Source organism: Triturus cristatus, chromosome 8 (assembly GCF_964204655.1).
Source record: "Triturus cristatus chromosome 8, aTriCri1.1, whole genome shotgun sequence".
Classification (NCBI taxonomy): Eukaryota; Metazoa; Chordata; class Amphibia; order Caudata; family Salamandridae; genus Triturus; species Triturus cristatus.
This window is the reverse complement of record NC_140591.1, coordinates 1190374754-1190398056: the sequence shown is the minus strand read 5'-3', so window position 1 is coordinate 1190398056 and position 23303 is coordinate 1190374754. Positions and strand designations below refer to the sequence as shown.

Genomic DNA, 23303 nt, shown 5'->3' with positions numbered 1-23303 from the left:
CACATTTGACACTGTAAACCACGGCATACTGATACACCAACTTATTAACCTAGGAGTTTCAGGAAATGCCATCACCTGGTTTAGATCCTTCTTAGCAGATCGCTCCTTCCAGGTCATTGAGGGCAATATTGCCTCCCCTAGCATGCCGCTCAGTTGTGGTGTGCCTCAGGGCTCGTCCCTGAGCCCCACACTATTCAACGTATATATGAGCCACCTAGCCGAGATCGTCCTCAGCTAGTGGTGTCTCTCAACCAGCCAAACATCTCCCCAGACAACCTGAGTAGCTGTCTAGTAGAGGTGGCCAACTGGATGACACTTTCCTGCCTAAAACTGAATGGGGATAAAACCGAGCTCATGCTCTTAGGAAACACTCCCATGTTCAATACGAACCTATTGTGGCCCACTTGCCTCGGCCCCGCTCCAGCTCCAAAAAATGCAATCAAAAGCCTGGGCATCTGGCTGGACAACTCTCTCAATTTCAACCATCAAGGAGCCAAGTTCTTAGGCACCTGCTATGACTTACTTAGACTACTACGGAAGGTCCTTCCTCTGCTCCCATTTCAGGCAAGACAAATCATGGTCCAAGGACTTATTCTATCACACCTGGACTATGGGTACGCCCTCTATCTAAGGGCCCCTCAATCCACCACCCGCAAACTCCAAATTATTCAAAATTGTACAGCCCGCACACTCCTACAGATTCCCCGTCAGCACTCAATCATTACAAGACTAAAGAGCCTGCACTGGCTCCCGGTCAGGGAAGGAATTCAATTTAAGGCCCTGTGTATTGCATCTAGGGCCTTCTGGAAGACGGGGCCGGCCATTAACCAATCGCTGATCACTCCCAACCAACCGAATAGACAGCTCCGATCAGCATCCTCCTACCTTGCCCTTGTCCCCAAGATCACTAGAGCTAGGTGTGGTGGCCGCTCCTTTGTCTACAACTGAGCTAAGCTATGGAACTCTCTCTCCTTCCACCTGCAAGCAGAGCCCAACCTGCTACCCTTCCGCAAACTTCTAAAAACCCTGCTCTATAACAAACCTGTATAGACTCTAACAGCCTCCGTCCCCGCATTTGTCTGCAGTGCTAGGACGCCTCAGGGTGGCTACCGCACTTTACAAATTTTCTTTTTTTCATTTCATTACACACCTGCGAAGCTGGTGCTCATAAGTTCAACTCACAATTTTCATTTGCACAAACCATAGATAAAGGTGAGAGAGCATATTGCTCCTTCACACACATTAGACAGGAGTGAGGCTTTAATATAATGAGAGTGAAAAATATGTACTGTCCTTTTAGACCAAGCGTACTTAAAACATCTCACGAAAATTAATGTAAGTTTATCTTATTAATTGCTCACATTTTTATCTTTTGCAGGAATACCAGATCGATATTTTTTTTGCCCAGACCTGGACAGATAGCCGCCTTAGATTCAACAGCACTATGAAAATATTAACTCTGAACAGCAATATGGTGGGACTGATTTGGATACCAGACACAATTTTCCGGAATTCCAAAACTGCTGAGGCTCATTGGATTACAACACCCAATCAGCTGCTAAGAATATGGAATGATGGGAAAATATTGTACACATTAAGGTAAGGAGTGGCTCAGCATGAAGTGAAGTTAGCTACTGTTTCCGGCATTATTGCATTCTCCAACTTTCACAAAGAGTTACTCTTGTGCTACTACTGTTACTACTCCTAAAGGGGCATTTTATCAAGAAAGGGCGTTAAAATTATTGCCGCTTTAGAGTCAGAAAACTGCTGCTAAAGCAGCGATAATGGGCTTGATAATATGCCCTTGAGAATTCCCATAGAAGCCCATGTTCTGGTGTCAACCTGGGCTTCTATGGGAATTCTCTGCGGCATATTATCAAGCCCATTATCGCCGCTTTAGCGCCAGTTTTCTGCCGCTAAAGTTGTGATAATTTTAACGCCGTCCTTGATAATATGCCCCGTAGTTCTTTGAGAACCCTGGGGCATATTATCAAGCACGGCGTTAAAATTATCGCCGGTTTAGTGGCAGAAAACTGCCGCTAAAGCGGCGATAATGGGCTTGTTAATATGCCCTTGAGAATTCCCATAGAAGCCCATGTTGACACCAGAACATGGGCTTCTATGGGAATTCTCTGCAGCATATTATCAAGCCCATTATCGCCGCTTTAGCAGCAGTTTACTGCCGCTAAAGCGGCGATAATTCTAACGCCCTTTCTTCATAATATGCCCCCCTGTCCCTTTTCCACTCTCATTCTGTAGCACGCTGCTTTCACTCTTATGTCTCACTTTGCACAAGCAAGCACAACACAAAGAAGCAGATTCTACTCCAGGGGGCTATCTACAAATATGTTCAAATCCAAAAAGACTTTTATTTTGGCATTGCGATTTACGCTGTGGATTTCAGATTCCAAAAAGGAATTGTGCGCTGACACCTGCATCCCGTGCAGAAATGGCAAGGTGCCCTGCGGGCGCATTCCAGCGGGCAGGAGGCATGCTTGCAGTAATGGGGAAATTGACGGCTAAAAGGCCAATTAAGGGAATCATTTAACCTGACCAGCTGGTGAGCAGTCTGAGCACTCTGCAGGTGAATGTTCCATGGAAAATTGTTTTCCAAATTGTTTACAAATATGATTTCAAATGAATGCTATAGCTCAGCTAAACAACAGTTTATAGCAAGAGTTGTGTTATTTAATGCTGCCGTTCAAATAGATTGAGTTGAACCCTGTGATTAATTTGAGAGCAAAATAAGTTCCACTGACCTTGTTCACGTTGCAATTGCTAGTACCGACGCGAGCTTCTAATCATCACAACTCAACACAATTGAGAATTTGGACTATTCCAAGTCACCAATAGCTTTACGAATGGCATGGGCACACAGGACTTATTTATTTTTAATGTATATTGATTGATTTGTTAAAAATACTGCTGATGTGCTATGTTAAAATGCATAGAGAGCCCCATCATGTGATAGAATTCTAAAAGAATGTGCTGGTGTTAACAAACAAGCACCAGTGCCGAGCCCTGGTAAGCACCAGAGTAAGTTAAGCACCGGTTATACCCATCAATTCAGTTAACTTGCCTTCATTGTTTAAGAGGTGTACCTGTAAATATTTGATTACTTCGAGTTCTACTGTTTCTGGTCCTAATACATACATATTGGGAGGCACTCTCAATCTGAGCCTGCCACCCACATGACAAATTAAAAACACCTTTATGGTTACGTGAAAGACCTTTCCCAAAACACTGTCTATAAATGTGCCTTTCCTGTTTTGATGTTTGTATTCTGTAGAGAAAGATAGATTCATGCTGAGGGCCTTGTTACGAGTTCGGCAGTCCGAACACCGCAGGACCACGTCCGCCTGCAGCCCACGGAGTTGGCGGTCCAAAAACTGCTGCATTACAAAGTCGACCACGGAGCTGGCGGTGTGGAGCCGGGGAGCTTGTGTGTTCTATTACAAAATATATTGATGCCTGTGTGTGCATTTTGGCTGCATATGGGTTGGATGCACACATATGCATCGTATATGTGAGACATATACCCATTACCAGAGTTCAGCCCATATCTTGGCAGTCTTGGCAACGGGTATATGGTACAAAAAGGACTCAACTGAAGATCACCGCACAAAGGGTAGCAATCCTCAGGGTGACGATCCTGCTGTGAAAAGGGAGCTGGAGAAAGGGATCCACATTGGAATCTGCCTGGGAGAAAAAAAAGGGGTAAGTACTCACCCCAAATCCTTTGTCACCGTCACCTTCAAGCATGCAGTTAGACCGCCGTGGCCCGCTTGTGGAACAGGCACCTAGTAACACACACGGCAGTGCAGCTCCTCTGTACCGCCTTATAGCTGCTGCCTTTCCCTGATCGGGAACCAGGCTGCCTGCTGGCGGTCTCTGTGGTCCAGCACGGTCTTCGCAAGCCTATCCACCCAACTTGTAATTCGGTGGTCATACTGCCAGGCTCACTGCGCTCGGACTGCCACCACCCATACGGCAGTCAAGGGGACTGCCAAACTCATAATAAGGCCCTTTGTCTTTAGTTGGGGCTAGACTTTACTTGGAAAGCAAATCTCAGTTTCTGATTATATCAAAATTGACTAGGCCATTTTTTGTGGTGTGCATTTGTGTTCCTTTTTTTTGCAGTTATATATTGTGTAGACTAGACCCAAGCAATTTACATGAGCAACAGTTACATTACACAAGGATGCATTCATTTTTGTGTAGGCACAGGGATATTAGGGGCATATTTATGAAAGAGTTGCATCACCCTTGAGCCACGCAACGGGGCACCAGAATTACGCAACTCTTAATTCTGATTTATTAAGCCTTTCTCAAGCATTCTGCAGCACTCATAGAAAGAGGAAAATGCCTCAGGGAGCTGTTTTGTGCAGGAAGGTACCCCTCAGCGTTATTGTTGAGCACCAAAGCCAAAAACATAAATAAGTTACTTTGGATTTAGGATTTGGTAGATTTAATTGATCCATAAGGCAATCCTGAGACAAATTATATGTAAATAATGACTTTAAGAAACCAATGCCTTAAGGAATAAATATAAAAAGTTATTTAGGCACAGAAACAAATATACAAAGGTTAATGCAATATAAAAATATTTAAAGCCTAGATCAATAAAAAAAGTTTGATTTAAAAAAATCAATGGCAAAACAAAACAACTGGGAAAGTTGGTTTCACTTTGAAAGTGGTTTCACCGTGAAACTGCTTCAAATTCAGACACCTTTTGCTTGACATCCTGCTGGCATTTTGTTAGATATGGAATTTCTCCTTGGTTTGGTTATGCACCTCAGCCAGGCAGAACCCACCACTCTACTCAGAGTACGGGAATTACACACCCACTATAACCCCTCTTCACCCCCTTTGTAGCTTGGCAGAGCAGTCAGGCTTTTCCCAGAGGCAATATGTAAAGTATTTGTACCCCAAACACACAGTAACACAGTGAAAACACCACAAATGGACACCACACCAGTTTGGTAAATAAAGTATCTTTATCTAAACCAAACTAGACCAAAACAACAAACATCTAACATACAGATATCACAATAACACTTTGCCAAATAGGCAATTTTCATAACATCATAGGTAGTGCAATAAAGTAAATACTTATAGGTTGCACATGTCATGACAACACCCTACACCATCACTGTACATATTACGAAACTTCTGAAATTATATGTGTTATACTATCATTGCAAGGTAAAAACGACATAAATCATAATATCAGGGCATAAAAAGCAGCAATTAGGTAGGGAAAGAAACACATAAATCACCAAACATCATTGTACACTAATCACCAAATATTACCAGTGATTGGTACTGTGCATATACTCAGGCCAATGCAAGGTGAATAGGGCACACATTAGGCCATGTAAGGCAATAGTAACACCTGTATTACGAAGTATAACCATAAGCATCAAGAGATATAAGAGGCAGCGAATCTTTGTTCCTATCATAAGCTATACGGTAATCAGTACACCATGTAGGGTGCAGAAGCCTCTGGGCACCTCCGATATGGATTAAGGTAGTCTCACCAACTTTCCAAAATGCAGCAATTATCATCAGGACTCAGGGGCCTCCGTTGAGGTTCCAGCTGTAATGTGCCCTCACAAAACGAATGCCCCCAGGTATGTGGTACATGGGGGGGTTGTGCCTACACAATGCTGATTTTGGTGAGGAGACCTCTTTTGATCCCCCGCGTACAGTGTAGTAAAAGGTAGTTGCCTGCGTATGTGGTACAGCCGCTGCCACCATTGCTACCTTTTGAACTGAAAGCTGCTCTTCTGACGCAGCAGGTGGGGGACCCTCCGGGCCCTCTCGGACCACTGTTAATAATGCTGGGAAACTCAACCACCCGCGCCCTCTAAACAGCACAGGATGGCATTGTTTTACTAGGCCCTGGAGTACCTGAGACACACTGCTGTCATTGTGCTGACTCCCCTGTCTCCTCTCGGCCCTCCTGGTTGCTCTAGCAACAGGAGGGCAGACAGGGAAGCCAAAATTGCAGGGGATTCCGCTGGAGGTTGCATGCCTCGTATGCAACTACCAACTGTGCACAGTGAACCCGGGTCACAACAATCAGCACACCCTGCATGCTGTTTAGGGGCACAAGACGTGTGATACACGCAGTTCAGACCAGCCAAGATCAGGGTCTCACCCTGGTAGTCCTTTACTCCCGGGGGATAGAATACAGCATGAAGTGCACACCACGCGCTGTTCTCTCGGCACCAAATGAGACAGATAAACACAAAGTGCTTATTACGCACTTCTTTCATTTTTTAAGGCGAAGAACAGTCCAGTCCTTCCCCTGCTCCAGAGAGAAGCATCAACTTGCAGGCCGACCCACCCCACACACATCCAGGAGCAGCACTCCTCACACAGTTCACCCAGCTCTTCTTTCAAGCAGGTCCCTTTTTCATCAAGAATTGATCCTTTTAAAGTCTTTGATTTCCTTGAGACTTCCAACAGGAGGCAAGCTTTGCATCACACCCTTGGAGATCTTCTCAAGTAGGATACCACAGCAGGGTAAAAGTGTCAGTCATTTTCCTCTGCCCACAGATAGAAGCTTCAACTGCAGGTCAATCCACCCACACTCATAAAAAGGGCAGCACACCTCACACAGCTCTTCTTCTTGCCAAGATCCTCATGTTTCCAGAAGTGATATAATGTTCTGGGGCCAGAGCCCCAATATTTATACCATGTGTCTCTGTAAAGGCAGCAAAAAAGGAAAGTCTCTGCTGCACACATAAACCAGTTCTGCCTTGCTCAGTCTCAGGATTCAAGCGAGCCTGGGTGATGCCCTGAAACCGGTGTTAGGATGCTTGTTTCTGGTCCAGGAAGGACCTTGCGTGGCAGTTCAGGCAGGACTGTTCCCATGAGGAGCAGGGTCAAGACTGGTTTGCATATGACTGGGTCCAAACTTGGGTGGCACCGTGAGCAAAAAAATGATGAATTAAACCCAGATCTTTGTGACTGGGGTGAATGTTTGCATTGTTCAGCATTCTGTCCATCAATTGTTCCTTTTGCATTTTCTAAAAGTGTCATTTTCAAACACACAATTTAATAACCTTAACTAAAAGGTATGTTATTAAATTTGGAGTTCAGAGAGCCTAAACTCCATTTCTGTATCTTGTCCCAATGGAGAGTTAACTTGTAAGATGTTACAATGCAGCTCCCATGCTAACCCTTGGGACAGACAGCCTTTTAATAGGGAAAAACAAAATGCACAGTATTTCACCATCAAGACATGTAACACTCACCAGTAGATGGCCTACTTTTATTTTAAACTGCACCCTGCCCATGGGGGTACGTTGGGCCTACCTTAGGGGTGACTTTCATGTAATTAACGGGAAGGTTTGGACCTGTCAAGTGGGTGCACTTGCCAGGTCGATACGGCAGTTAAAAACTACATGCACAGACACTGCAGTGACAGGTCTGAAACACACTTGAAAGACTACTGGTATGGATGGCACAATCAGTGTTGCAGGTCCACTAGAAGCAATTGAAATACAGGCCCTGGGCACACACCGTGCACGTTACTTGGGACCTACAAGTAAATCAAATATGCCAATCATGGATAATCAATCACAATTGACACAGAAAACATATGCACTTTAGCACTGATCAGCAGTGATAAAGTGCCCTGAGTTCTATAGCCAACAAAATAGAGTCAGACAAATAGGAGGCAAAAGGCAAAACCTCTGGGGATAAACCTGTAAAAAGGGCCAGGGGTAACACATTTCCTTTAAGTTTCTCAAAAACTCCAAGCACTCTAAATTATTTCGAATTACCATATTGGGAAGCCGAATCAATCAGTTATTTTTGGAGCCATTAGATATATATTTGATGCAATTTTCCCTTTTCTTTGATCTTCTTGAAATCTTGTGCTTCAAAAACAAGGTGATGTATGGAATGCTTGAACTATTCTTACCCATATGGGAACCCCTCATAAAAGGGGCCTTGCAGCATAACCAGCATACAAGTCACATACCCTACAGATTAATCCAAGGTGGCACTTAACCAAAAAACATTTCCCTTGTCATCACTACCATGACAATTTGTTGACTGGCAGTTCCTCACTTTAAAAATTTGCAATACCCCAGCTACATGGTTATGCGTTAATATATTGTTTCCACAATCAAAAAGTTAAGCCTTTAGGCTTTATCAGGCTTTTCCCAATTCAGAAATGGCCTACAGTCTTTTGCAGGAGCATTTCAACAGCAATTGATAAAATAATTCCATGGGCTTTAACATAATAATGAAACAAAACAAACGATAACCCAGAACTGAAGCAGACACATAACATAACAATACCATAAACAAGAAGTCTCCATGTAAAGGCATGCCCACTTAATGTGGTCAGAGATAAAAAGTAAAATCATCAAACACTTTTCATATGTCCTCTTTCTTATGAGAGGGCCAACCCATTTAGCTAGAATCTCTATTTATTTTTAGGACATTGTATGCTCCAGCAAGGTTCTTGGTTGCTTGGCAACCAGAGCATAGGATATTTGAAGAGCACAATCGTGGCCTTTGATCAAGACATGCTTTTTTTTCTATCTCTTTTACTTCTTCAAAATTGCTGCCCAGGCGGGCATATGTTGTACCTGCAGGTGAGGTACATCTTTTTCTCGTCAGAATTGTTTTACATTTACAATGTGGATGTTCCCACTTATCCGTGAGCACTGTAAAATCTCTATCTTATGGCCATGTGGTGACTCCTGTCAGTTGATGCTGTGTGTCAAGACAAGCTTTTTCCTACCAACACACCCTGGCCGAAGAGAACCACTCAACGAGCTATTAAAGGTGCATGGTCCTTCTGTGGCCTCCTCCCACTTGACAAACTCATCTCTGCTGAGCATTGGTTTGGCTGCTCCCACTCTCTCTCTCTGGCCCCCTCTCTTTTTCTATGGAAATAGGGGTCATGAAAAGGAACAGCAAATGGAGTGAGTGCTCTGGGGGGACCCTCACCTTGGTCATGTGGATTGGCCTGGGTCATGTGAACTATCCATGAAGGCTAAGAATGTCAGACAGCACGAGATGGCTCTGCTGCAACATTCCAATGTGTATCTTTCCATTTCTCTCTGCCTGTTATGAATTCAAACCATGCTCAAGTTGCAGAGTGGACTTAGGGCCTTTTAACAAGCTTATTACGGGGTTGGCGTCCGCCCCCACCAGCAGCCAATGGAGCTGGCAGCCCAAAGACTGCCACATTGTGAGTTGAGCATGGGGCTGGCGGTGTGGAGGTGAGGATCTTGCAGTGGTTGTGAGTATATTTCACAAATATAACGATGCCTGTGTGTGCATTTAGACTGAATATGTGTCAGATGCACACATGTGCATTATATATGTGGTAAAAATACCATATACCCAATACCGGCGTTTAGCCCGTTTGTGGGCAGTCTTGGCAATGGGTATATGGTTCGAAAGTAACTCACCTGAAGATCGCCGCATACAGGGTTGTAATGCTGGGGTGAAGATCCTGTTGTGAAGGGAGAACCTGGTGAAAGGGATCCAAGTCAGAATCTGCCTGGAAGCAAAAGAAAGGGGTAAGTCTGGACCCCAAATCGTTCGTCACCGCCACCTTGAAGCAGGCAGTCGGACTGCCACGGTCCGCTCGTGGAGGAGGAAAATCATAATTCGTACGATGGTGCAGCTCTCCTGTACTGCCCGATGGCTGCTTTTCCCCAACCCCGAAAACAGCGGTCTGCTGGTGGTCTCTGTGGTCAAGTTGCGGTCTTCGCTGATCCACCCAACTCATAATACAGCAGTCGGACTGCCGAGCTCGCTGCGCTCGGACCGCCAGCGCCAAAATGGTGGTCCTTGGGACCGACAAACTGCAATAAGGTCCTTAGGATTTCTCTGTCCACACTAAACCATTTCGAGAAATTTGACACTTGTAGAGTTCATTTAAGCAAAATTGGGATTGGTGTCCTAAAAGACCAATAGGCTTATGATCAGCTCGTCTACAAATGACAAACTGTACCGAGGAAACACTTCTACAATGAGTTTAAGTAAAAAGCTAAAGAAATCCTTTACTCCTTAAATCAAGAATGATGTGGGCTGTTCCTTCATTAACCAGAGTCCTCGCTAGATAAAGTTTACCAACCACAGACCTGGAAGGTATTTGTCCAAGGGAGGCATTGTTAATCTTCAGTGCTGCCATGGTATTGAATTGCTGAAGCGACCTTTAACAATTTTTTGTATAACCTGCTGTGGTTGTCTATAAGATTATATTACAACACTGAAATACTGGAAGCTGCACCTCAAGGGCAGAGGGCCAGTAACATTGTTATAGACCCATCTGTGCCACCATTCCAATGTTAGTCTTTCTGCTTCTTTTTGTAGAATTTACAACATTCCACTCTCTGTGGATGTAATGTTAAAAAAGCTCTCTAGCTCTCACAAAGAGCATAAAAATACACATTTCTATAATCCCCTTAAAAGAGTAGCCATTAAAGACATACAGAAATGATAATGCCCTATTAACAGTTTTAGAGCCACCTAACGTATTCATAAACTGAACTGTTGGGTGAAAGGCACCAATCAATTTGAGATTCACAAAGTGTAAGTAGGAGAGGGGTGATTATTGTTAATAGTTTCTTTATGGAAAGAATAGAAATAACACAGAACAGATGTTAAATAAAAAAAATACATAACCCTATCAAAGCAAAGCTGATATGACCCTCAAGCAGGGTCATTGTAATAGCGCTAGGTTTTCTTGTAATAATGCCCTGCTTTTATATAGTGTTTCTGTCATTTCTAAGTCCTGTGAAGAACAGTTACATTTAAACTCAATATATTGATATTCAATTTACTGACCTCAGAAGAATGGAAGACTGACTTTTTTCAGGAATTCAGACTTAGAACCTGGCTATCACTGCAGTGGCCCACAGCAAGCATGTAACTCACTGAGCCATCATGGCCGCTTTTAGCCTTGCATGAATACTGTATTTATTCATGGAATGCACATAATGTGCATGTGCAGATTAGTTGATATGAAAATAGTAGGAAAAACTGTAAAATGCTAACATTTGTAATCCTAACCTGTCCAATGGTTAAATAAATGTTTATGTTTTTAATCTACATTTCAGACACCCTGGAAATGCCTCTTAAATTGATTCATTGCTAGGTCAGAGCATATTAAATTTCAAATGTAACTTAAAAACGAGGCAGTGTCGAAAATGGAGGGCATGGACAATATGCTGACAATGCGATGGCCAAGTACAAAGATTATTACAAAATGTAGGGTGAATTGTAAGTGGTAAAATAATTTTCAGCTTTTCTTTCATTGAACATGTTACAATTGTAAAGATATAAAAATGAATCGTAATTATTACTCAGATTTTGTTAATATTATTCGACCTCAAATAATCTGTATTCAATCATTTCCCATATGATCATAAAATAAAATACATGCCAGGCACAAAGCCATAAAGAAGCTATGTTCTTAAAACATGGACTGATATAATACATGATAAGATTTGAACAAGCAATCAAAGGCCAGGACAGAGGTACAAGCAGGGCCGGACTGCCCATAGCGGGCACCGGGCGTTTCCCAGGTAAGCTGCTAGGGTGGGGCCGGTTTTGTGCCCTTGGGGGGCAATTTTTGTTACCGGGGGTCAGCAATATCGGCCCCCTGTAACAAAATCAGCCAAAAACGGCCATCACAAACTGCTCGGTTGCACTCCCCTCACCCCGGGGTGGGGGGGTGGCTGAGCAGTGTGCCAGGGCTGGTTTCTGTTCCCAGTCCGGCCCTGGGTACAAGTAGTGTTGAGCGACCATTATTCAAAATAGCATTGTCTTTCTCACATGTAAAATGCCCCTAAAGAACACAGCTAACCAAATAACAGATATCTTGGTCATTTAGTTGCTGGAAAAAGAGCAAAGCAGCGATAGACTTAGTAAATGTGTGCCTGCGCAGCAGAGGCAATAGACATTTCCTGGTGCACAGGAGATAAAGGTTACAAAAGAAACCAAAGTGCAATAAGGTCTGATTTAATTGCTCACCACACGGGCAAATACAGATATCGTTTGGAGAGTATTGTCCCAGGGGGAAACATAACATCCAGCATATTGTTCCTAACCTAAAACAAGTCAGTAAGTTGCATTCGTATATGTTCTGCACAAATAATAGGTACGGGGCGAGTGAGGCTGTCATCTGAACTAAACAATAATCTCTTACAGACGGCTTCACCACTTTCACAGTCTACCTAGAGGCCTGTATATGTGTGTATAAGCATTCCTGGGTCCAGATTTTGTCTTTCTTGCTGATACTTTCCAGCTTCTCAAACAAGTGAGCGCAACCCAGAGCAGAGGTGGTATCACATATATACTTTTGCCAAGGGGTGCTCAATCCCTGGTCACAAGCGAGACACTCTCAAACAACTGCACGATTAAGCTCAGCTTCCTTATTAGACCAACTGAAAAACTAGAGGGCTAGGGGAGTGGCACCAATGAGGTTCTGAACATACTCAAGTCCTAATTCTTGGTGTAAGGGGAAGTGAGGTGCTGAAGGAGGAACCTCTAACAGGGGGCAACAAAATCTATTTTCCTAAACTTGGATGGTGGCAACATCCCTGTAACCTCATACTCACATGCCATACGACCACGTTGGAAGGCATTTCCGTTTATAGATTTCTATTGATGGGGCCAATGGCATTCTATCAATGTAAGCAGAAAGAGAGAAAATGGTGCAGACCGCATGAGAGAATCGGGTTAATCTACTTCTAAGACACTCGGACCGTGTGCAAGCATCATCAAATTCCAAGCCAAGATAAGGAAAAGAGGATACCCTATATAATTTTTTTCCTCCAATTGATTGGGTACTAGTTTCGGTGTTCCTAGGGCTGCACACCATAGCAATCGTTTTGGTGTCATTTGTTTCCCAATCAAGGCCCTTCGTGAATTCCACTAAGGTATTGAGCACTATCTTCATACTGTTCGCCGTTCTAGCAAGAAGCACTGCATCATCCACATTTAATAAGGCGGGCACAGCTTTATCTTCTACGAGCGGTACATCTGCTTCATCAACATCCAATGTACTCTCCAACTCATTAATATATAATAAGAAGAGGATGAGGGCGAGTATGCAGCCTTGGCATACTCCTCGATTGATTTCAAATGGGGAATACACTCTCCGGCCTCACCAAATCTTACTTAGGCTGTGAGATCCTTAGGTAGGAGTCTAAGAAAGGACACCAGGTCTGCCTCTAGACCCATCCATTCAAGGATTGCCCACAGTTTTAACCTTTTTATGCAATCAAAGGCACTCAAAAGCTCAATAAATAAGTCCATAGGCACCCTATCCGTGCCAGGCTCTTTTTAGCTTGGACTGTCATATATAGCTTTAAGATCTTCCTCCTCCCTAAAAGACAAATTAATGAGGGGCACTCCTTGAGCAGACCCTCATCTGTGGGCACCATTTCGGAGGAATGCACAACTGAGAAGTGGTCAAACCACACCTCTGGAGTAATAAGGACCGTAACTTTGCCTGGAGGCTGGGCTGGTGACTTGCCTGCCTGCACCACCTTCCAGAATGCCTGAGGATCTTTATTCTGACAGGCTACCATTATCGCCTCCCACTTCTCATCCTTAACTGACGATTTTCTATTTTTCAATACCAGGGTGTATTTTTTCCTACAGGCTGTAATTAGAATCTGATTTCTAGGGATTTGCTTTATGGCTTACGTAGATTTTCTCTCGCCACTCTGCATTCATTATTCATTATTATTATTCAGAAATGTTATGATTTACCTGCACAAATAAGTTAAGCTGATCTTGACTTTGCAAAATAGCCAAGCTGTGGCTCAAAGAATCGACCGTCAGTGGGTGTGGACACTTGTTTGCTGCGTAGCAAAAGGTCAGAGGAAGATAACCAATTCTCATTATTTAAAACTCCATTGAGCTCGTGTTGGATGGATATTTTTTTCAGTAAAAAGTCTGATTACACTGAACAAGCATGTACACTGTGATGTTACTAGAAAATATATAGAATTAAAGACGGTTCCAACAAGTATTAACTGATATAACCAGACACAAATGTACATTGTGGAACAACACATCTCAAAGTCATGCCATGAAAGTAAATGGAGTGATTCTAAGCCATTGACGTTGATATTTCACAATTATGGAACCATACCAGGCCTTTAAAATGTTAACACCCTGCTAAGAAATGTTCATTACCTCATGTTCCTGAATGTCAAGAAATGAGAAGACACAAAGCGGTCAGGATTAGTTCAGAGGTATTGTAAAAGGTATTTAAGCAGTGCATAACAATAGAAAAAGTCACACAAACCACGAAAAATGCAAAACAATAAAGAGAACCATTTTTTGAGTAAAATAAGACCAAAATAAAAAAAATTAAATAAGGGGAACCTAGGACATGATATTTTTGATTTTCAGGAGAAAATAGAGCCAAGACGTGCAAAGCGCCAATGATAGCCAATGGGCACAGCATACCAGAACCTAGTCGTGATTTAACCCTGATCAGGTATACCTATTGGGTCAGTCCCAGTGAAAAGCCTTGAAGTCGAAAGTTCAAAAAAGTCCCATTTGAGAAAGGGTCTTGGTCACTTTCTTGAAGAACACCATTGAACTTCATTCTAAGTCCTACTGCAGAAACGGACTTTGGCATCCTCTCTGAGTGGGCCACCATTGAAATTTTAGTTTCTGTTGTGGAACTGAAAGTCGAGTACTTGAAGCAGGTTGGTCCCACTGTATCTCTGGAGCTTTGGAGATACCTCTTGGAAAATCTTCTAAATTCCAATGCAGAAAAGACTTAGTTGTTTTTCATAAATGCTGGGAGCCTTGAGCATAATGAATCTGAAATTCAATCAAACACGTGAACTTGCCAGTGGGCTACTTTTTCCCACGTTTCCTGCTGGCGGAAAACATTTCAAAGGTTTCCAAACTTTTTACTAGTTCCCAAAGATCCACAGGGGTATACTTCTAGGGTCACCATGACCGCAGAGGATGGCACTTAGGGTGTTAGGCAGAGGCCAACAGTAAACTCCAATTCAGGACCAGTTGGTACTGGTCAGCTGAGCAATTCCAACAAAAGGCCTCTTTCTGCTTGGTGTGTCCCTGTCATCACACAGGTGGTCAGCCAAATGACTTTTGGAGTACTCCTCTTTGTCGTGGGTACAAGAGGAAACAAGTGCAGTCATTTAGGTCTCCTCAAAGGTCATAGACTGAAGGTCCAGTTCTCGTCTTGTCTTTTACAGGTCCTGAAAGTGTTCTTAGGTCGGTGTTTTGAGGTGCCACATTTATGGCTGGTATTAGCTAGTGGCTGGGGGTGATTCATGAGTACTGCCTAATCAATGAGTTAAAAGTTACAAGGGGCAACGCTACCCACTTTTCAGTACATCCCGTTGCCTTAGTGAAAACAGGCCTAAAATGCTATGTTCTAGGGCAGTGCCAAGAGGACAAAGTCTTCAACCACTCAAAACTTTGGTTCTCAGGGCTGAGAGTGTGTATGGGAGGGTCATGGGGAATAATCGGTGTCCTCTTGTATCTAAAACATACAATCCAGTTTGAAGAAAGCCTTGGACCCAACAAAATAGGAAACATATGTCTAGTAAAACAAATCAGTTTTTCTCAGTGACCAGAAAGAAGATACACAATAATTGTTACCAGGCCCTGTTTGATCCCTTTCAAGAGCGTAGACGTTTTACATGTGTCTTAGACAGACCTATCAGACAAGATGTGACCCTGTTATTCAAACAGGATGACCCAATTCCCCATCATGAAAATTCTCCTGAGCTTAGAAAAGCCATCCCTATCACTAAGGTCGATTTGTAGTTCAACTGACCATTTGTGTAGCTTCTGGTAGGAAGTTAACAGCTCAGTCGCACCTCATTCAGTTCAAGTTCAATCTGGCCAGCTGCTAGAGGCTAATGCTCATTAGCCTCCCAAAGGCTCAGCCAGGAAAATGGTAACTTCCTAAAAGGTAATATTCTTCAATACTTATTTAAAAAAAACAGATGTCACAATTGGTTTGGATTTCAATAACTATTAAAAATAGTAGTTTAATTATTTTTCTAGCTGGTCGCAGTCCCTAGATAGCAGTATTACTATTTAAACTGCAGTTTGTTTCCACATAGCACAGCTAGGTCTGCCACATTAAAAATAGATTTTGTAGCCTTGTCATTGCAGGGATTTGGTAGCATTGCATTTCTACATGTCTAACTTTTAAATATCATGTACCCTGCCTTCCGGGCTACAAGGCCTACATAGGGGTGACTTACTTATATTTAAAAGGGAGGTCTGTATCTGTCAAAAGGGTTATTTTGATAGGTTGCACTTCTGGTTTAACAATGCAGCATTCAGGCTACAGAGGATATGCCTGAACACATGCTTTAAGTGCCACTGTAGTGGATGGCACAATAGGTGCTCCAGTCCACTAATGGCATTTAACTTCCAGGCCCTGGGGACACTTTCTACACCATATACAAACGATTTATAGACAATCTGAACGTGCCAATCAGGAATATGACAATTTAATCATGGTTAAAGGGGAGCACTGACACTTTATTAGTGGTTAGCAGAGGTAGTGTGAATACAGATATAAAGCCGGCAACAATATAGAGCCCATCAAAAGGTAAAGAATCTGGGGTGACCACACACAAATACTGTATTTCCAACAACTGTCATTTGGTAAATGGTGGGGGTGAAGGATGGCACTATAAATTCCGTTTATTAAGGTAAAATGGACTCCATAAGTGAAGCAGGACGTTTGTCTTTCCGCTCATCACTCTTCAGTGTGGCTGGTGAAACCCAGGAGCAGAAATCTCACATCTCTTTGTGCTTCTCTTGAGCGTACTCCAGGCAACTACTGTTAGAAGCATCACTCTACATAAAGGCTGAGCCAGGAAAGTAACCTGAAAAGGATAATTGAAAGAGCCACTACACAAAACCCAGTCTTGAACTGCAGACAGTGAATCCACACCTCCTGTCTGCTTTCACAATATAAAAAGGGGTTCTTATGGTGTTACAGTTAAAGTTTCTATTTGACCATTGAAGGGAGTGATCAGAGCACTGTTGTGTGACCAGAGCTGGTGTCTGCCTGACAGCCAGCTTCCAGGGGTCAGGGAACATAACCTGAAATGTTGCATTGCTAGAAAAATCTGTTCCTATAGCCGGAGGTGCCTAGAAGCCAATCTTTCAGTTAAGAGTCTGCTATCCCTGCAAGCCTAAAACAGCAAGAGCTTGGTGCTGGTGGGGTCTGCCAAAAGAAGAAAGAAGGAGAAGAGTAATCTGCATGCCCCAAGTGTCTGCAGGTATCGGACTCTCCTGGTTGCAGAACCATAGATTCACAGCTGCTCAGTGCCACTATGCCAAGAACTGCAATTGCGACAGGACCGGTGCCACTGTGAATTAAAGAAGTGTAACTGCGGCTCTCTCAGTGCCCCTGTGGCCAAAGGACTACATCGCACCACTACACCATAATGTAGGACCCTGAAGTGGGGCTTGAGTGAGTGAATGCATAGTACCCAGAAGTTAGTGAGTGAAATCCACCCATAGAGCCACTGAGACTCTAGATTACCTGAGTCGTCAACCCAAAAGGTGTCCGATGTCAGCTACCACTGCCACCCAGGACTGCAGTGTGAATGCAGCAAGAGGAGGCCATGTGTATGATCTCAAGCACGCGTTCTTTCCCAAATGGCTGACTGCTGGCCTAAACCCTATGCTTCCTGGACATACATTATAGCACTGTGGTGAGAATTCAGTGGCTGTTTTTGAACTATGATAAACTGTATATATTCAGCATACTGAGGGGGGGGGGTACTTTTCTTAGCACTGTGCTGGATGGTCAGTTCCTCGGCTGCTATATGACTGCTGAGTTCTGAGCTTGAGCACCCCCTTACTACTTCACTGAGAAGTTTATGACTACTCGCCATCACTGGCATTGAGAATCACCTGCTGAATGGGGTACACGTGTCTCAGCATGCAGCCTTTGTAGGACAGACCCCAGAATGTCAGAGGCATATGGCCTTAAACCCCCAAGATTGTATCCAATGCTTACCACTTGGCCCCACAAATGAGGTCTCACACAAGCAAAATAAGGTGATTGTCCCATGCATCTAAATGACTCTCATTGCACAGACGCTATATTGTACCCCCAATCACCTCACTTCTCTATTCACACACTAATAATGCTCATGTGAAACTCCCACTCCACAGGCACAACTCTGTGAAACTAAATTCCACCTGGAAGCATCAATAAGAATGTGTTCATTTTTAAAGTTAGTTGTAAAGAAGCACATTATGAATGATCTCTGGATTTGGTATTTCTGCTTTAAGTGAACCTCTGTAATGCAGATTTCACTCAGAATAAGTTTTGTTAAAATGGATTTGAGCTGCACCTCTCAGTGACTACCTTTTTTAAATAAGGCCAGCTCTTGTGTACAGCCTGGGGAAAGTGCTCTGAACAGGTTGTGCACAACAAAAGGTCATGTGTGTGCACAACATGCAGAGGCTGAGAGAGGGACTGCTTGTCTGACTTGTCCTGGAGTCTCCACACTATGGCAGATGGAACCCCTATTAAAGTGGCTGTGGCTTGCTAAGGGCTGCATTGTTTAAATCAATGTTTACACTTTGTATAAAGTGTCTCCAAAATAAAGCATTTGATTAGCACAATATCAGAAAGCCAAACCTCTATGTCACAAACCAATATCTAGATTCGGTTTTACTCTATATAGTCTTATGCTATATGCCTTAATATATTACCTTTAGTCAGCCATTATGACATTGGCAGTTAGAGCTGCTGAGCCAGTTAATTGCTCTGCTTTTCAGCTGTCAATACAAACTTCCTGTGGAACAATAGATCCATTCTGGGAGATTAATCTTCTTCTGGCCGAGGAAGAGGGTAGGTGAAATCACCATATTCAAATTATGTGCTTTTCTCTGACAAGCAGTGGTAGGATGTTTCCACATGGGACGGGCAGGAAAGGTAGGCAGACCTCCTGCTCTAGTCACCCCAGGGAGTTTCTTTGAAGCTTGGAGGGACAAAACCAAACCTCACTGTGTGGAGCATATATCAAATAGAGGGATCTGCTGCAGTTTTCCTTCAAGGGGCTATGTTTTTTCTTCCCTATTTAGGTTGTCTGGACTACTTGTCGGCTGCTCTCTTGAAGTGATAGTCAGGCACTGTAGAATTAACCGCCTCCATTTTGAATCGCCTGCATAGGGAATAAAAGCTGAAAACACAGGGTCAACAGAAGATCAATAGTACTAATTTCCTGCCTCTCTCTTGTAGACAGTAGAGTTTGTCTTACTGAGTACCCTGAAGATATAGGGTCCACTTTGACATCAGTGGACTTGCCCTGCTTGCAACTACCCTGGGCGTAAGTACTACAAGCTCTTGCTAGACACACAGGTACCCTACAAGTCACTAAATGACTATGGTGCTTGGGGTGTACAGACGTGGAGAGTGTTCTACCTTGAGGACTGTACTGTACTTCTGCCAAGAACACCCCAGTTCAGAAGACAACTAAGCATTGGTCAGGAAGGCTGGTACAGCTTGCAGCTGCCAAGAAGGAAAAAACTGTTTAACTAAGAGCTGTAAAACTCCTCACGAGGGAGCAGGAAGCTCACACAGGTACTCCTGGTGACTGGAGTGTGACACCATAAATCTGAAATTGCAAAATCTTGTGCAGTCTAAGGATGGGGGATAGCCACACAAAACAAAATATCATGCAGGGTTTCTATTTCATCCCCATGTTAGCCCATGGCCACTAAGGTCTCCTAGTGGATAAGGAGCTGCACTGTGCAATTTCTTTTAAAGTATGCTACATTAGAAGTAGCAAGATACACAAAATCAACACATTCTCTCCCAGGGAAACTGTGGACCTATTCACTGTAGCTCATTGAGCAAGGGTCTTCCTAGGCACAAGGCACTCAATTGTGCTCCTTCCCATCTCGCTCCTCACACCTAGGAACCAGTAAGCACATAGAGCAGAGACAGACAGGGAAAAAAGAGAAAGCTGACTCCCCACTACAACCTAGAAGTGCATACCTGGTGAGAGAAAAGCAGACCAAGAAAACAGGGGCTTTGGAATCCTGCATTATTCCAAGTTTTATGAACATGAGTGTCCCATTGGGCAGGTACACACACAACATTATGATATATTTTTGTAATGCAGTAGCTGCATCAAACTCTATTCACAAAGGAAGGGTAGAGGAGAGCACCAAAGTGCACTTGGGCACTAATTTATATATTAATTGTGGTGCCTCAGAAGGATTAGGGGCCCTACATAGGGTTGTGCTGGTTCTGGGGCTGCAAGGTCCAGTACAGGCCCCATTATATGTTAGAAACGTGACACCCGAGTTCACCTGGGGTATTGAATTAGTGAGCGTCGAAGAGGTTGAGGCTGTTTCTGGGGTGAACATTGTTGGTGTATACTATAATTGTATCGGACCCCTTAAGCTCTTGGTTCTGAGAGACTGCAAGTCATTCTAGTTTAATGCTAGATAGGGCCCTGATTCACAAAGATAAGCTTGACTGTGGAGATCTATTCCTATACCAAGTTGTACCTCTCCACTTTCAAGTTGTTCACCATTTCCAAATGGAGATTTACACTTGAGTCTCCACCCTCTCACATGGGGTGTGTAGATTCCTATGACTAAATGTATGAGTGTAAAGTTACTATTAGTAACTATCCACCTATTTGTGGAGACGAGGGCATAGATATGCCTACAGGAACATATACAGAAATGTAAGAAAGTGTATTCTAATTAAAACAAAACAAATTTAATGTAAAACAATAATTTGAAATAATGTTAAACAAATCATATAGGCATTCGATTAATTTAAAAAATGACACAACACACTACCGTCTAAATTTAACCATGTTCTTATATGTAAATTAATTTAAATATATAACTTTTTTATACAGTTTTTCAACAATACTTTAAAATAATTAATATAACTGACCCTTGCTTTCCTTTTTACATTTATTTAATTTTTAATCAACTTGTTTCAAATTTACTTTTTAAGTCATTGTAATAGCTTTTAGACTTTTTAGGCTAAGTTGAAATGTTAAGTTATTTATTTTAAATTGGCATGTATTATAACATGATTATACCTTTACCAAAACTTATATTTACATTTTTTTTATATATAATTTTAAATTATTTGGGAGTGTGTTTGAGTACCAGTGGTTGGCTAAGTGCTGTTTTTGACTTACTCCAAGGCTTGGAGGGCCTGCTTTGTCAGTATTAGGGCTCTAGTAAAATTAGAAGTGCATTTTCTTATTTGAAATTGCCTTACTCATATGTAGGTGTGTTTTATATTAGACTGTCCCTCCGTAGTCACTGCTTACATTTCTCTCATCCTTCTCATTCATTAGCAATTATTCCCTATTTACCCAGCACATCCCCGTTGACTTTTTCACATTTACTACTCAGATAAATACTTACATGTGAAGAGAAATAATAGGAGAGGTGGAGCTCTTCGGCTGTAGGATTCTGAACTGCATTTTGTAATATGTGAAGTAATACTACTTTGTGATTTTTCTTTAGTGTGCACTCCTGTAATTTGTGGGTTCTTTAGAGGATCTTCCCTCTTATTTCTACATGCCATTTTGTATATACATGTAGTTTTGTGTGCAGCATTTTGTTTTGCTTGTTATAAAGTTTTAAGCTTCTAGTCACAGCATTTTCTTTCTCTCGTTACCCACATACTCACTTGATGAAAGAAATATTTGACCCCCGGTTTGTGAGTTCACCGAACGGGCTACTGAGGAAACTAGAAGAGAAACGCTATATTTGTCCCATTTGCAGCATTATCTTTGCTTGTTAAAGTCCCTCTGACCCAGATTTCACATTTTGTTTCTGATTAAGGGCCTGACTACGAGTTTAGTGGTCCGACCGCCTGAGAACTGCATCCGCCCTGCCAGTAGCCCACAGTTCGGGTGGTCTATAGACCGCCATATTACGAGTTGATCATGGTGCCAGCAGTGTGAATGAGGAGTGCTTGGTGTGCAGTTCTTCAAATATATTGATGCCTGTTTGTGCATTTCAACTTCATATATGTTGGTTGCACACAAATACATGATACATGTGGAAAAATACCATCCAACCATTAGCGGAGTCCAGCTCATATGTGGTCAGTCCTGGCAATGGGTATGTGGTATGGAAATGACTCATCTGTACATCGCTGCAAACAGAGTCGTAGTCTTTGGGGTGAAGATCCTGCTGTGAAGGGGGGGGCCTGGAGAAAGGGATCCATGTTGAACTCTGCCTGGAAGAACAAGAAAGGGGTGAGTACGCAGCCCAAATCCTTCATTACTGCCACTTTGAAGCAGGCAGTTGGACTGTCACTGTCAGCTCATGGAAAAGATAACTCATAATACGGACGGCAGTGCAACTCCCCTGTACCTCCTAATAGCAGCTCCCTTTCCCCGACCCCGAGTCCGGCGGTCTCTGCGGTTCAGCTTTGGACTTTGTGAAAGCCAATCCACCCAACTCATACTATGGCAGTAGGACCACCAAGCTTTTCATGGTTGGACCGCCACCGCCCGTATGGCAGTCCACAGACCGCCAAACTTGTAAGAAGGCCCTCAGTCTGACACACTGTTGCCCGTTTCACATTAAAAGGTCATATGAATGTTTTCTAATAGACTTCTTATTTATTGCTTTTGGTATTATTTGTTTGGAAGGCATTGCTTTTCTTAAATTTCCTTTCAATTTATTTTTCTTAGTTCTTCTAACAGACTTTGACCAAGGTCTCAATTTCCATTTAATAGATGTCCTATACATTATGTTTCAAAAAGCTCTACAAGAAATAGGATTCAATGGCTGACTATTAACACAATGCAAAGGCAGTGTCTTTCTCCAGAGCAATGTCTTGGAAATTAATCCAACACCATTAAAACACGTTTGTCCAAGGTTGAGGGCTAGTACCCCACTCTCATCACAGAATACACTATTGTAATTCACATTAGAAAAGGTGGAAAATTCTTGTATGACCCATGTTATGTGATCTTTCGCTGGAATGCTGAGATTACACTCAAGATTTTTTCATATCATTGCTTTCAGAAATACTCTTTCTTGCAAGAGAAATATGTGGTAACGCAATCTTCATGATGGTCCTCAAATGCTGCCCACTCAGCACCCAAAAGGGAGCGCCAATAATTATGGCCCCACCCTGTATATATGCATGTGGGGTTTCTATCGTGCAAACATAGCCAAAATACAGCAGATTGCTTCACAGTGCTAAAGACAAGCATAACGTCAGTGAGTGGTGAGAGAGGTAGCTTGTTTGAGCAGTGTGATGTAGTGTTCTGTACAAAGCT

General features: G+C 42.9%; 1 protein-coding gene across 1 annotated transcript in view; it reads left to right on the top strand.

Moving 5' to 3' along the window:
• The first annotated feature begins 1268 nt into the window (after positions 1 to 1268).
• LOC146805595 (gamma-aminobutyric acid receptor subunit gamma-3) overlaps positions 1269 to 23303 on the top strand; it is a 1239042-nt gene continuing 1217007 nt past the window's right edge. The window contains exons 1-2 of the mRNA XM_085623813.1: positions 1269 to 1274; positions 1379 to 1599. Coding sequence (XP_085479939.1) covers positions 1269 to 1274; positions 1379 to 1599 — 227 coding nt within the window. The remainder of the gene's footprint in view (positions 1275 to 1378; positions 1600 to 23303) is intronic.